Source organism: Hirundo rustica, chromosome Z (genome assembly GCF_015227805.2).
Source record: "Hirundo rustica isolate bHirRus1 chromosome Z, bHirRus1.pri.v3, whole genome shotgun sequence".
Taxonomy (NCBI): Eukaryota; Metazoa; Chordata; class Aves; order Passeriformes; family Hirundinidae; genus Hirundo; species Hirundo rustica.
Genome location: NC_053488.1, coordinates 1308399 through 1324054, shown reverse-complemented (window position 1 = coordinate 1324054; position 15656 = coordinate 1308399). Strand labels below are relative to the sequence as shown.

The window sequence follows — 15656 nt, the reverse complement described above, 5'->3', positions numbered from 1 at the left end:
GTCCCTAAACTCCCTGAGGCCCTGCCAGGTGTGTTTATAAGTCACCTTGAGAATCAATCCCAGTTCTGCCTGTAGGTCTCCTCCTTGTGACACCACACACCACAATGGAGCAGTGGGGAAGTGTTGAGGGACCTCCTGCCATCCCACCTCACTTCATCTCAGCTGGAGAGACACGGTCAAACAGCATGCTGAGCTGCGCAGATAGGGATGGGGGGCTTTGGAGAGCACAAGGGGCAGGAAAAACCAGGCTGGGAAACATGACAAATATAGAGGAAATGTATATTTTAAAGAAAAGTGAGGTCCCAGGGGCACTGAAATAGATCAAATTATAAATATTCCAAGAGCAACCTCGTAACACTCTTAAGGCCCGGGTAAAGCTGTTCCTCCCTCACCCCCAAACTGGTGAAAGCCAAGGAAAATGTAAGAAAAGCTTTTCAGAATAGCGCAGTCCTTTCTCAGGATGAGTTTGAGCTACCTGGACAGACTGCAAATCAAACAGCATGTGTAGTGCCTCCTGGTTGCAAGTGACGTGGGGAGTATTTATTCCCAATATTAGCTGAAAAAAGTTCCTTTTTTTCCAGGGAAAAGCAAACCCAGGTCATCAGTGCAATTTATTTTGGTGATTCTTTAAATAATCTGCATTTAAGGACTCGAAGCAATGGTGTGGTTATAACTATACTTACTGGATAAATGTATTTATTTATGGATGGGATGCTTTACTGCTGACAGTACAGTTTGTTTTTAAGCCTGACCAGGGTAGAGGAAATACATACAAATAAACAATAAACCTAAACAACACTAAAATAACATCAGTTAAAACAATTAGAGTTACTTCCACTCGCAAAGTATTGTTCCCATTTTGCTACAACATGGGAAAAAGCTCCATTTCCTAAGTCAGCTTGTAACTGATTTGGGATTTGCGGATTCTGGTAACAAAAGGGGATTTCTTTTGTCTGTTATTTATACTCTTCCTATGGCACCGTGTGTCCGTGTCGGCGCGTCTGGAGCACCCTGTCTCAGTGCAGCAGCGTCTCCAGCCTGTCCCCACCTCTGTGCCTTAGCTGGGCCTGGTTGGGCTTCTCCTCCTGCCTGTGCTGGTGTGAACTTGTGTGTTTGCAGAGGCAGTTCCTCCTAGGAGACTTTGTCCTGGTTTTTAAAGTTTTATTATCTCTGAATTATGCATCGTTCAGGAGCTCAGGGGCCAAGAGTTAAAAATAGACCCCAGAAAAAAAAAAAAAAAGCGCTGTCAGTAATCAGCAGAAGGCGTCAAGGAAGGTTCAGGCCATGTTTTAATTGGGATGCTTTTCCTAATTATTCTGATGTTTTAATTGCGTTTGCATCCTTCACCCCCCACAGGGAGTTCCATGCCGGGTTGTTCTGCTGTTCTCTGTTTTGTGCCATCCCAGATTTGGCTCCAGAGGGATGAGGTGGGACAGCTTAGCTTAGCCAAGTATTTTGTGCCACCGAGAATTTTCAGTGCTGTCTTGCCTCTAGCCGTGTGTCTGCTCTCTGTCAGGAGCCAATAACAGACACCAAGGAGAAGTGATGGAAAAATAAGTGTCTGAATGATACTCCTTTGGGTCTAGGACTGCATGTGTAGAGTCTGTGGTTCATGAAACACCCATCATCCTGTGAGAAGTGCACACCAGAGCATCCACACTCAGCAAGTGGGGATCCAGGAGTTTGTGTCCTTCTGAATGATACTTCTTTGGGTCTAGGACTGCATGTGTAGAGTCTGTGGTTCATGAAAACACCCATTATCCTGTGAGAAGTGCACACCACACCGCCTACACTCAGCAAATGGGAATGCAGGATTTGATGTCCTTGGGCCAGCAGGGGAGGGCAGAGCCCTGCAGGGAATACTGCAGGTGCTTTTAGTGATAATTCAAGAGTGCTGTTTAGCTGTGGCAGTCCTGATCACAGTGACAGCCATCCCACCCTTTTCTTTGGAAAAAGTCTCCTGCAAGTTGCTCATCACTGAGGCACGTGTGCTGCAGCCACACATTCAGATTGCCTTTGCTGGCAATCTGTGGTTTGTGGGGTACACCCCAAAGATGCAGTTTACCAGGAAATCATCCAAACTGAGACAAAATTAATGGAATTACTTGGAATCACGGAACCATAGAATGACCTGAGCTAGAGAAGACCCACGAGGATCATTGAAGTCCAGTTCCTGTCCCTGCACAAGACAGTCTAAGAATCCCACCCTGTGCCTGACAATGATATCCAAATGTCCCTAAAGCCGTCTCTGGGTCATGTTGCACTATGCCATGATTCATCAGGCCAGCACATCCTACTGGCAAGATCCCACAGAGCATCTCTTCTCCACGACAGAGCTTCTTAGGTCAGTGGTGGCAAAACCCAGAGAGTTTTGCTTCTTTTGTGGCTCCTGGGTGGCTGGAAATTAATTTCTTTATCAATCCTGTAGTTTAATTTAGACCTGGCTCCAGTCATGAGGTTGAAGAAGGTGTCCTTGGAAGTTGCCAGGACCCACATGTGCTGTGTGAGGAAGGATGGTAGAGCCACCACAGTCAAGCGCTGCAAGGGTTTGCCTGCCTTTTCTCTTGTGTAGGGAGTATTTTACAAAACTGTTGCACTTTCTGTTCCTTAGATGTTGAACACCAACTGCTTGCTTATTCAGAAGCGACGCTTATTGTAAGCACCTTACAGGAAAATATGAATAGCTAGCAATTTAAAGGAACAGATTTATCACTTACATTTTAACGGAAAGGAAATAATTTCTGTGTGGCTTCCTGACAATGTTTGGTGTCCTTCCATGGCCTCCAGACCAGGTCAAGGCTTTGGTTTGTGCCTCAGCTCTCTCCTTCCAAGATGTAAAAAATTCCCCTTGTGGGTGACAGACCAGAGCCGTGGGAATTCCTGGAAGAGGAAGAGACAAGCAGCCTCTGAGGAGAGAGCTCTGCTGGAAATGCCCACGGGACTTAAGAGATATTCATGTATCACTGAATCATGGAATCACAGAAGGATTTGGATTGGAAGGGACTGTAAAGCTCATCTCATTTCAACCCCTGCCTTGGGCTGGGACACCTTCCATTAGAATCCCCTGCAGCAGAAATGCCAGCCTTGGGTGGATAGAGGTGATGGGTGTGCTGCCTGTGGCACTTCTGCCATGTTTTTCATGTGCAAGAGCCTGGCTGGGATGGTTGTAATGGATATACACTAACAAATTCAACCTCACAGGCACCATGATTATGTGACTGGCACAACAAAAGTTAAATACAGCTGCAAGCTCTGTGTTGTCCTGGACTTCCCTGCCTTGGACAATCCATCCTGTAGGTAAACTGAAGCCTTATTGTAGGATATTGCAATTCACTGGGTGGGTTTCTACTGATAATTTCTGGAACCACGACATATTTATCTTTTTTGGCTCCTTCCAGCCTCGATATTCCTGTTGTTGCCTTTGCACAGGCAGATGGGGCGTCCTCGGTGATCCCAGCCCCACCTCACCCTTCCCACCCCCCCAGAAAATAAATCCCACCCTGAACTTTGGGTGCAATAAAACCGAGCGAAACTCCCAGCTCCTACCTCAGGCCTAATAACCTGTTTGTTCAGTTCAGGCCTTCTGCAACCATTTGTTTAAGATAAGCAAGGGCGGATGTTTCTTGAGGGCACAAAAGGCTCTTGAGATACAGCTCCAGCGGGACTGATCCCGCTCTGTGGCTGGATCATTTCCTTCTCTCATCACCTGAGCACTGTTTTTTTCCATCAGTCCAGTGCTTTTCTCAGCCTTCTGTTCACACTCAGGGTTTCAGTGTTGCTGTTTCCTATTCAGGTGTCTTCACCTGCTTGACGAGCACAGGCTGAGGCTGTTCCTGCTGCACGGGGAATGTGTGTGAAAGAGGCTGAATAAGTTGTTGTGAGGGAAGGCAGTTGCTTTGTGGGCTGAGGTTTCACATCTGAAGGTCAGGCTGTAAAACCACACCACAATGATGCCAAACCCCTGGAAGCCCCTCGAATCTTTGTGAAACACCCACGAGTTCAGCCACCTCAGGCAACAGCTGCACTTGGGAATGCCACAGTGGAGGGGAAGGAGGAGGAGGGAGGGTGCAGGTCGGTCCCAGATAGGACTGTCCCTTTTATAAGGGTGTTGTTTGCAGATGCCAGAGGAGTTGCTATGATTTGCTGCCTCAGGGTGGTCACAGAAGGATCAGTGGCAGGAAAAAGCTCTGCCTCATTCCTGCTTATCAAATTGTGTCTTGGGAGTGTTCATGGAAGAAAGGCTGGACCTGCCCCAGCCTGAGCCCCCCGTGCCCTGGGCTGATCCCGCAGCGTGGGCAGCAGGGCAGGGGGGATCCTGCCCCTGTGCCCCTGTGCTCAGCTGAGAGCCCACCTGCAGAGCTGCTCCAGCCCTGCCTCCAGCAGCACAAGGACGTGGAGCTGCTGCAGCCAGCGCAGAGGAGGCCACGGAGATGCTGCCAGGGCTGGAGCCCCTCTGCTCTGGAGCCAGCCTGGCACAGCTGGGGCTGCTCAGCTGCACAAGAGAAGGCTCCAGGCAGAGCTCCGAGCCCCTGCCAGGGCCTGAAGGGGCTCCAGGAGAGCTGCAGAGGGACTGGGGACAAGGCACCCAGGGACAGCCCCCAGGGAATGGCTCCCAGTGCCAGAGGGCAGGCACAGCTGGGATATGGGGAAGGAATTGGTGTCTGGGAGGGTGTTGAGGCCCTGGCACAGGGTGCCCAGAGCAGCTGTGGCTGCCCCATTCCTGGCAGAGCGGTGGAACTAGATGGTCTCTAAGGTATCTTCCAGCCCAAATCATTCTAAGATTCTACTAATTTACCATCCCCAGTAAAACAGGCAGAGCTAGTGCCCTCCTCCAACTTCTTCAGATGTTCCTGCTGCCAAGGAGGCATGCGAAAAATCATAGCAAACTCTTTTTTGTAGCAGGGTAGCATTAAACCAAATCATTTCTGCTCTCTGTTGCTGCCCCTCTTCCTTCTGTCCCTCCCAAGCCAGTATCCTGGTTACTGGCAGGTTACTGGGCTGGGGTGTGAGGTGGGATCAGCAGAGGGATGTTGCTGAAGAGGGGCAGATATCAGTGGGAAAAGAAGTGGACTTTCTTGGGTTGCTGCAGAATGCCAGCAAGATCTTGAGAGCCGATGTAAATGTGTCTGGGGAGCAACATTTTGGATTCCCACAGGCAGATGGATAGGGATGAAGCTTGGACAGACACCTTCATTAGGAAGGTAAAGCACAAAAAGAGAGCACGTGGCCTTCAGATGTGCTGCCTGTGACCTCTGTTTGCAGCAATTCCAGTAGATTACAGATTTCCCTAGCTGGCCATACAACAGTCACCTGAGCTTGACAGACATCACCTTCTCCAAGAGTTGTTTTCCTCAAAAAATCTAAAAATGTGTATGCACGTGACAAACACAGCTGATCTCTTGGGGACTGGCTCAGAGGGCAGACCATTCCTGAACAAATCGTCTTTTCCAGAGCTTTTGGCCCTTCTTGTTAGAGCATGTATGTTTATGATTTAAATTGGAACATACGTGCATTAGAAGTCCCATGGGCGTCTCAGGTTCTGCTCCAAGCTTCCCACCATGCAAACCACAGAGTGTTTAGCTCCAAACTGAAAATTAGCCCTGTTAGCAATCCTTCCTGTGAGCATGGGCTCCCTGTGCTTTGCTTTTCCACACCCCTCGCTTTCAGAACCAGCACTGAAATACTGGTTTGTTACCTTCTCCAGCCGCCTGCGAACAAATGTCGAGATAAAACTCGTGTGGGAAAGAAACCAAATGTGATTTTGCTGCCCACTGAGGAGTTGCAAACCTGCCTATGGAAATCCGTGGGCACCTGAGTCTGATGGTGTTTCTGGCCAAAGCAGGAGGAAAACCCATCCCTCTTGCACTGCAGAGGGTGATCTTCTGCCTGGAGAGATGATATCCTTTGGGTCTGTTCAGGGATTTTGACTTCAGAAGGAGCGTGTCTGCTGAAAGGTGGAAGAGCTGCGTTTCAGATCCACACTGTCCTCAGCGAGCTGGGAAGGCTCTTCCAGGGCTGTCTTGCATGACCCATCGTGGGCAGCAGCCTCGAGACAAGAGCTCTGTTATCAAAGCTCTCACCGTGCCCTTGGGATTCTATCCCCACCCACCCATCACCTTTGGTCTTCTCCAGCCACTCCGCCTTATTTGCAGTTTGCTGATATTTCATTTTACCTCAGCTAGCTGCACCAAAAAAAAAAAAAAAAAAGAAAAAGAAAAAAAAGAAGTCAACTTTTCTCCCTTCCAAATTTAGCTTTGTTTAGGCACCAAAATAGACAAGAGTAGGGATCGGTGACTGTTTTTTTCCAAAACATTGTCTCATGACGAGAGCTGAGGAAGGGAACTGCTCGGCTGGAGAAAGGAGATGTTTGATTTTCATAACTGGGGACACGAAGTTCTCCTCCGTTCAAACACAGGCAGTGTCCAGAAGTGCTCCTTGGATTAGGAGCTCATTCCCGTGTAATTAATTAATCTCTCATCCCGTTGACGTCAGCTGCTGGTGGGTAGAGGTCTGAGGAAGCACAGGGATTCTCTGCAAGGAGGACATGCAGGAATGCACCACTGTACGTATGATTTCTAGTTGGAAAGGGCAGAAAGGCAGCTCCTGAGGCTTTAATGAGGTCTTCACTAGAGGAAATTGGTCCTTGTGTGGAGTGGAGATAGTTTCATTTTTCCAAGGTAATTGTATTTGCACATGTGTTTGCAATGCAGCTTAAGTTCTCAAAAACACCCCAAGCGGTAGCCTGCTGTGGTAGTACAACATTTAGAAACAGCCTCACTAATTATTGTACTGTTTTTAGCCTCATTTCCTAAACTAGCTCTGCTGGTGGGACTAGACTGTGTGTGTCTCTTCCTTCCCCACCTTTTCTTACTCAGTTTGGTATCTGTTGGCCAATTTCAAAGGAACAGAGATCTCAGAGATACCGAGCTCCTCCTGTGCATTCGGTGAAAATAAATTATTGGGAAAGTGAGTGATGGGGAACACTCAAACCGCAGCCCCCAGCAGTGAAGAAGTTTCAGTATGAGCACCCTGGTCTGGTGGAAGGTCCCTGTCTGTGGCAGGAGGGTGGGAACTGGATTATCTTTAAGGTTCCTTCCAACCCCAACCGTTCTGGGTTTATGTGATCCTAAGCTATTACAGAATCGTGGAATTCTAGAATATCCTGAGCTGTAAGCTACCCACAGGATCATGAAATCCAGCTCCTGTCCCTGCACAGACACCCCAACCATCCCACTCTGTGCACCCCTGACAGCTCTGTCCAAGCTCTCCTGGAGCTCTGGCAGAGCCCAGCCCCTGTCCCTGCACAGACACCCCAACAATCCCACCCTGTGCACCCCTGGCAGCTCTGTCCAAGCTCTCCTGGAGCTCTGGCAGAGCCCAGCCCCTGTCCCTGCACAGACACCCCAACAATCCCACCCTGTGCACCCCTGGCAGCTCTGTCCAAGCTCTCCTGGAGCTCTGGCAGAGCCCAGCCCCTGTCCCTGCACAGACACCCCAACAATCCCACCCTGTGCACCCCTGGCAGCTCTGTCCAAGCTCTCCTGGAGCTCTGGCAGAGCCCAGCCCCTGTCCCTGCACAGACACCCCAACAATCCCACCCTGTGCACCCCTGGCAGCTCTGTCCAAGCTCTCCTGGAGCTCTGGCAGAGCCCAGCCCCTGTCCCTGCACAGACACCCCAACAATCCCACCCTGTGCACCCCTGGCAGCTCTGTCCAAGCTCTCCTGGAGCTCTGGCAGCCTCGGGGCCGTGCCCAATCCCTGGGGAGCCTGGACAGTGCCAGCACCCTCTGGGGGAAGAACCTTTCCCCGATATCCCGCCTAATCCTGCCTGGCACAGCTCCAGCTGTTCCCTGGGCACTGTCCCTGTCACGGGGAGCAGAGGTTGGAGCTGTCCCTTAGGAGGAGCTGCAGACCCCAGTGAGGTCTGGCCTCAGTCCCCTCTTCTTGAGGCTGAACGAGCACAGTGACCTCAGACACTTTCTCATGTGTCCCCTCCAGACCCCTCACCATCACTGTAGCTCTTCTTTTGACCTTTGCTAATAGCTTTATATTTTGGCTCGGTGAGTTCCTTATGGCTTGATGTCTGGAGGAGCAAAGTTTTCTGAGTGGGAAGGCTTCAGCTGTCGTGGGAGCTGTGGGTTGCTGCAGCAGCGGTTTCTCCAGGCTTTTTGCAGTGGTCGGGATGGATGGTCACAATAAACTCTGTCTGTCCTCAACTTGGTGGTGCCTCCTCTGGCCTAAATTCATCATCATCCCCAGGAACCTTTCTCCTTTATTACATCTTCCACCAGAGAAGCTCAGAATACTATTATCTCAGTAACTGCTACTGAAATCAACTGTCATTTCCAAAGGCTCTTCACACAAAGAGAGAGGAATTTTTTTTTTTTTTCTGAAGTCAGTGTGTTACGTTGTCATGCCAATGTCACAAAGCTACTGCTGGATGAGGCACGTCCCCACTCAGCCCTTGCCCTTGTCCTCATGGCCCCTCGCACGTGGTGATTCCCAGCAGTGGCTGGAGCTCCAGGCTGAGATAGATGGTTATGGAAATAAAAGGAGCAACTTTTACAGGGCTTTTATTGCCAGCTGGGGAAGGACAGTACTGCATAAATAAAATTCATTATGATTATGACAGCTCTGTGGCCCCTGGGAAATAAATAATACTTTGCACTTACGTAGGGCCTTTCATCCAGGAACCTCAGAGCTCCGTGTGAGCATTAACAAAGCCTCATCATGCCCATAGTAGGATGGTAAATACTGCAGCCCCCTTATCAGATGAACAGACCACGTCAGAGTCGGCACCTTCAGTGGAAAGAGGGCGCTGGAAAGGCAGCAGCTGGAGTTACACACGGCTCTGCCACTGCCTTGTCTTGGAATCACTGAGTCCTTGATTGGTTTGGGTTGGAAGGGACTTCAAGGTCATCTCATTCCAAACCCCTGCCACGAGCAGGGATGCCTTCCACTGTCCCAGGTTGCTCCAAGCCCTGTCCAGCCTGGCCTTGGACACTGCCAGGGATCAAGGGGCAGCCACAGCTGCTCTGGGCAGAGTAAAGAGTTTCTTCCTATTTACTAATAAAAATTTCTTCCTAGTATCTCATCTAAATCTACCCTCCTGCCTCTTGGGCACATGATTTACCATCCTTGTCACCTCAGTTGTTTCCTGTTGGGTGGATCCCACCTGTCCTTGCTGCAGGGGTGGCATGGGCTGACTCATTTGCGGTGGGCAGGCTCCGTGGGATGCTTCTGAAGTGGTTGTTCCCTTCCTACCGGGGCGAGGGCACAGCCCATGCAGACCTACCAGCTGTGGCTCCTGTTGGTTTCCCACAGGATCCTCAAAATTATGCTGAGTGTCTTCCTTTACAGACATTTTTTCAGCTGGGTTTTGGATAAATACACTAGGGAAGCAGCCCAGGGAAGCTGGATGTGCACCAGTGTGTCATGTGTGAAATGGGTGAATTCCTGGTCCATCGTGTGTATGGGATTTTGTCCCTGGGGGGATTTTTGGATGCCTGTATCCCCAGTTGTCTGATTTATACATACGTGATCCAGTTATTTGCCCTGTGTGGTTTCTCCCAAACAGAAATTGCAGATAAATTCATTCCTGGCTCCTTGTGATGGCCCCGAGAGGCTACAACACGTCTGTGGATTTTCAGACCTGCTCCTGTGGGGTCTGGGATGTTGTAGGGATGTTTAGCGGGAAGCTGTTTCTTTTACCAAGCTCACGTGCCGGGTGTACAGCTCTGTCTCACTCTCAGCCCTCCCACGTTGGTGCCTCCTGGAGCTGATGGCTGCTTTTCCTTCTGTTTCACAGGGTTACCATCCGTTGCCTCATGAAGCTGAAATCGCACACACCAAAAAACTGTTCAGAAGGAGAAGAAACGACCGGAGGTAGGTGAAAACCTCTTCAGTGTTCGGGGGTTTTTTAAATCTTCTCTTCTTCGTTGCCTCGTGGTGAGTCTTTGGACAGTGCTGCTGTTCAGCAGTGTTAGTGCAAAAAACTCTTATTTCAGCACTAACACCCTGAAAATATTCTGGGATGTGTCCTGCATCGATCCAGGAGTACCTTAAGGACCTTCTCTTCCCCTTGTACTTATTCCTGCATAGCCAGATCCCACCACTTGTATTCGAAGAGGCAGCTGGCAAGTTACTATCTGTTAAAGCTTGAGTCTTTGGGATTTGCTTCCTCTTTTTCTATAGAAAGGCAAAGTTTGCTGAGTTTGCCCTGGAAAGTGGGCATGGTTTGATTAAGAGGGGGTCACAGCCAGCCTCAGGTGTCAGTGGGAGGGAGGGGATGTGCTGTGCAGGCAGCCGAATTCCTGTGGCATTGGTGATTTCAATCCATTGAGTTAATTTAATCAAGTCGATTGGATATTTAATTGTGTAAAATGCATATTCAATTATATGAGGGCACCTAAAGTCCTTGATGGGAATCGTGACTATGGTTAAATGTGAAAAGAAGTGAGGAATAAGGGAATTAGTTGTACATGCAGCTTTATTTCTGCTGACTTGTTCTGCTCCAGCTGAGACAACGCACCCAGGGCAATAAAGCAGTTCTAAAACCACGACTTTGAAAGATGCTTGTACAGGAGAAAAAGTGGCCAGTGCTTTCTCCTGGAATAAACTGTGCCTGAGCTATCGCAGGGGGCAGTTTTGGTGAAGTCCTGCAGACACCTTGGAGTGTGTCCTTCAAATCTTGCCATTTTCTTGTCTCGTGAACAGCTATGATGTAGTTAACTCTGCGTGGTTTGATTTTCCTAAACTTCACTGAGGGACCGAAAAAAGTGCTAAAAAGAGTTTTCTCAGGCAACCTAGAAACATTCTTCTGGGGGCAGGGTGGTTTGTCAGCAGCAAACTCCCCTTTCCTCTCCTTTTGGGGACTCCCTCCTTTTTAGCTGTACACAATTCAAAAGCCAAGCTAGTCTTGCAACTTGGGGTGGGTGGGAAAAGGTCTTATTTCAGCTGGGTTGCAGCCCTGTGGTCACAAAAACACGGTTATAACCAAGTCTGCTGTGTTGCAAGGCTGAGCTGGGTGGGCTGAATTGGAGCGCTGGGCTGGACTCCTCTGGGGAACCACGGTGGAGTTTAGGAAGTTCTGCTCCCATCTCTGGTCTTCCTCTGCCATACAAAGAGTACTTGATGCTTTGGGAGAGGAGACCCTCAGGGGCCAGGAGGTCTGCCTGAAGCCCCATGCCCAAGGCTGTGGTGAACCATGGAGCTGTGTGTCCCTTCTTCCCTCGGATCCCAAAAAAACTTGCCGGTTGGAAGGATGGGAGGGAACATGCCAGATGTGCATTTCTGTTTCTTTTTTCTTCCTGGTCCCTTCAGATAAGCCATCAGCAGACAGAGGCATTCAGCCCCCCAGGGCATCCCTGCCTCCTGCACAGATGGCAAAAAGAGATAGCAAAACAAACTGCCTTGGGCTGGGGTTGGAAGATCAAGGGGTGAGATACAGCCCCGGCCAAGAAGCACTGGGTTAATGTCCTAGGAGAAGAGAAAAAAGCCTTAAAATCCAATTGATCCGGCATCATTCCGGAGGAGACGTGGGGTCATTTCAGCCCTAAGCAGTCACAAATGAAATAAAATGGAAAGAGCAGAGGGTATGCACTTCTGCCCAAGCCCTCCACTGTGCTGTCAAAGCTTAGCCAGAAAACCACATTTATTTCAATTTCAAAAAGCTAAGAAGCTGGAGTAGAGGGAGCTGGAGTGAAAAAAGCACATTTTTTAAAGTAATTACTTAAAAGGAAAAGGCATGGTTCCCATCCCCTTCCTTCACCTTTAAACCTCATCAGCCTCTCTCTCCCCATGCCACTTGTTTTGCTGCTGGAGGTTTTCAGCGTCCCCTTGTCTCTGTGGTGCTTTTGGGACTAGGAGGGAGGGTTTAGTCTTTTTAATGTCACTTGAGTTGCTCCAAGAGAGCACTTGCTCCTTAAAATTGATTTCTAGCAGTGAGTTAGCTCTCAGAATGTTTATTTTATGCAGAAAGCATGACAGAAGTAGGGGAAGAAAAGGGCAGGAATAGCAGGGGAGGGAAAAAGGGAATAGGAAAAAGACCCAGATTGTATCAGAACGCAGACTACAAAGCTGTTTACACTTTATTGCAGTGCTATTATCTTAATGTCCCAGGCATCATTCTGGGGCAGAAAAGCTCCATTCCGGAGCCGGTGGAGCCACACAGGTGATATAAAAATTCCTGGGGGTGAGGTTTTATGTTAGGCAAAACAGCTGGGAGCAATGGGCTTTTTGTTTAAAACCTCGTCTGGATTCGTGGAGAGTCAAAATTACAAGAGTGTGGATGGGGCATCAGAGGCAGTGAGGCTTAGGAGAAGCCTAGCAGGGCCGTTTGGTGATGCATGGGTTGGGAAGGGGCTGGGAAGCAGCTCTGGATGCCTGGACCCGAGGGAGGAAGGTCTGGTTTCCTGGAAAGGGATTGTTGGCAGCCAAGGATGGGAGTAGGGCTGGCATGCAGCAGGATTGCCAGGAGAGAAGAGGTTGTCCTGCTGAGTTGGTCAGAAGCAGGTGTGGCCCCGACGTCCTGGGCGCACCTGGCTCCGGTTTTCATGGGGCAGCTCTTTTCCTCTTCTCCTGCAGCCGATGGGTCCTGAAGCAGCACCCTGGGCCCCACAGCAATGCCTGTGCGAGGTGCTGGGTACTCCCTGCCCAGCACTTGCCTCATCCAAGGCTGACAAATCCCCGTGACCACGGTGGGCATCCTCCTGCCACACGCAGGAGTCACCCTCACAAGTGGCCATCCAGCCTGGGTCGAGGTGCCAGCCCCCAGTTTGACCTCTGCTCCATGCACAGGTCCAGCTGGCCTTGCCTGGTTGCAGGTGACCTTTGGGCTGGCTGGAGCTTTATGTAACACAACTATTACGAAAAAAGCTGATAAAGCACATTGGTACCCAGAAATCTGCCTTTTTCTTTTTCCAGCTGGTCTTACAAATGGTGCTGATTCCCTCCCAGAGCGTGTGTGGGCTTCTGTGGCCTCCCTGACGGTGACATTCAGATGGGGACACGTGTTGGGCTAGTTGAGCACCTTTTGTTTCGCAGGCAGAGCGACGCTGATGTCCGGCCCTGCTATAAATAGCGCCTGTCCCTGCTTCCTTCCCGTCACCTTTCCTCGGGAAATGCCGTCCCTGTGTCGTGGAGGAGCACAGCTCACCTACCCTGAGGCCTCTGCCACACACCTTCCACTCCCTTCAGGAGAAGCTACCCCAAGGGAGCGACCCACAGCTCTCTCCTTGCATATGTGCTGTGTTTTTGTGTTCACCAAGTCTTTTCCATTTTTGTGGATGCCTTAGCCTTCAAAGTGTTCAAGGCCAGGTTGGATCAGGCTCTGAATAACCTGGCCTAGTGGAAGATGTCCCTGCTTCTGGAGCTGAATCGTCTTCAAGGTCCCTTCCAAGCCAAATCATTCTGGGATCCTACGATGTTCCATGGATGCATGCTTCATTTGTAGTGTAATACAGGTGTGAAGAGCGAATTAGGTGTCTCTATAAAAACTCAGCACATTTTCCATAACAGCAGTCAACATCAGAGCCACATCTGCTGGGGGATTTGGTTGCACAGGGTGCCACAAAGGCCCACAGGAGGTGGTGAGGTCCTTCCAGCAAAGAGCTTGTGATCAGAGCAGCAGAGGTATCAACCTCCCCACCTCTCCTGGCAGAAATCCTGCAGCCGCTGCCTTCTCTGTTGGCTTAGAGTCAGGATGTGTGACTGCCACCTCCTGATGAGGATGGTGGAGGGCATCACTGCCTGCTGGGATGACGGAAGGAGAGCAGCACAGGCAGGAGTTTTCATACCATGTCCAAAGGCACCAAAGGCCACTTAATTTGACCTCCCAAAAACAACCACCTCTAAGGAAGGAGGAAGTTTTCTTGTGTGGTGGCAGGACCTCTCCTGCAAGAAAAATAAAAATACTGTGGGATATGAAGCACAAAAGACTCATTTCTCAGGTCCTCTCCTCTGATCTTTCCCAACCCAGTGCCTCTCTGCCAGCAGAGCACCAGCTGTGCTGGGATGCGATCTCCTTGGGCAGGTGTGCTCTGAGTTTGGCCCCTTGTTTTTCAAAAAGTTCCCAAAAAACCCTCTTTTTTAAGCATTGCAAGCTGACTTTGTGTAGCACAGGGTTCCTCCATTTCCCACGGCGTCCTAGTGTGTTACATTCGTGATGGAGAATCCAGCTGGCCAAATCCTTTGGCCTGGAAATGTGTGGAAATACACGGACAGAGGCTTGCCCCAGCCTTGTAGGAATGATAAGATACATTGCATGTTCAGATAGGCTTTACAGGGGGTATATGGATTTGCTGTATATGGAGTTATATATGCATATATATGCAATAAGACAGGTGGGGTTGTACCTACTTCTTCATCTTCTGGTTCACAGTACTAAATGGTTCTGTGTCACTTGAGGAAGGGGACAGTTTTCCTGATGGCCAGGAAAGGGTTGTTGGGGAACTCTTTAAAAAGTTTGCACCATTGAAATAACGTTGATCCAACATCTTGTTGGAATCAGAAGGTAAATCAGGCTGAATACCTTGCCAAAAGGAAATCCTTGGTTGTGCAGAGGTGATGGCTGGTACCTCATGGCACTTTTGGTGGTCCTTGTCTGGGGACAGGAACAGGAAAGGATGGCAAAGAGAGGAACAGCCCCATTTCCTGGAGAGGATAGAGTAAAAGCCTAAGAGTTAATCCGTTCTTTGCAAAAGGCCTCGGAATCCCTCTATTCAGTAGAAAAAGTAGGAATCTTGTGCTTCTTCCATGTAGCTGGTGTGTCTTCAGGGCTTTGAGATGATCAAAGCCATGAGGGGCTGCCCTGCCTGTCCCAGCCAGGATTGGGGATCACAGCCAGCCTCAGGTGAAGGACCATCACCTTAAGCTGTGACTGAGTTCTGTGTCATCTCTTCCTTCACCTGTTGGATGAGATTTTAAGAGGGGTGTTCCTGCACCTGGGAAGTCCATCCTACATAAAGCCCCTGTGAGGGGAGCTACAGCAGAAGGCTGCACAGGTCCTCCTGGCTCATACACGGAGGGAAAGGGGTTGGGAGCAAAGAGGCTCAGGAGCCCTCCCCATCTCCTTTAGCACACCCCAAATACTGAAAGATTTTAAGAACAGAACTACAGAAATGTCCCCAAGTTTCTCTTGCATTGTCTGACTTTATTTACTTCCTAGCGTTAACTTGGCTTTGCACTTAATAATCAGGAAAAAACAGTCTGGATATTTTTTTTCGTGTGTGTATGTGTTTTCTGGACTTAATTAGATTCAGAGCTGGGGCAGGCAGAAATATCCTCCTTCCCTGGAGAGCCCCGGGTGGCTGTCAGGGACGGTTTCCTCTTCCTGAAGCAGGAGGGTTGTGTAAGCGCCCCTGACCCTCCTGCTGGCGCCCACGCCGCGCCCTGGGTTATCTGGGGTGAGGGCACGGAGTGGGCATCCCTGTCTCCACTTCCCAGTCACAGCCTACGCTGCTGAGAAACCTCCTGGGGCTCATCCCAGCCCAGCCGTGTGGCCCTGGCCTGGGTCTTTCAAGGAGGTGGTTCTGCCTAGGGACAGCCCAAAGGATGGTCATGGTGGGCTCAGGGCCAGGCAGGGAACGTCCCATATCCGCTGGCGGCTCCACTGAGGAGCGTAGGCAAGCTGTGATATATTTCTTTTCCCATTATA

The 15656-nt window shown here is 49.9% G+C and overlaps 1 protein-coding gene across 7 annotated transcripts in view; it reads left to right on the top strand.

Moving 5' to 3' along the window:
- The window catches only part of CTIF (cap binding complex dependent translation initiation factor), a 148378-nt gene that overhangs the window by 69790 nt on the left and 62932 nt on the right, over nucleotides 1-15656 (top strand). For all 7 annotated transcript variants that reach the window (XM_040090466.2, XM_058424148.1, XM_058424145.1 and 4 more), the window contains one exon: nucleotides 9810-9886. In XM_040090466.2, coding sequence (XP_039946400.1) covers nucleotides 9810-9886 — 77 coding nt within the window. The remainder of the gene's footprint in view (nucleotides 1-9809; nucleotides 9887-15656) is intronic.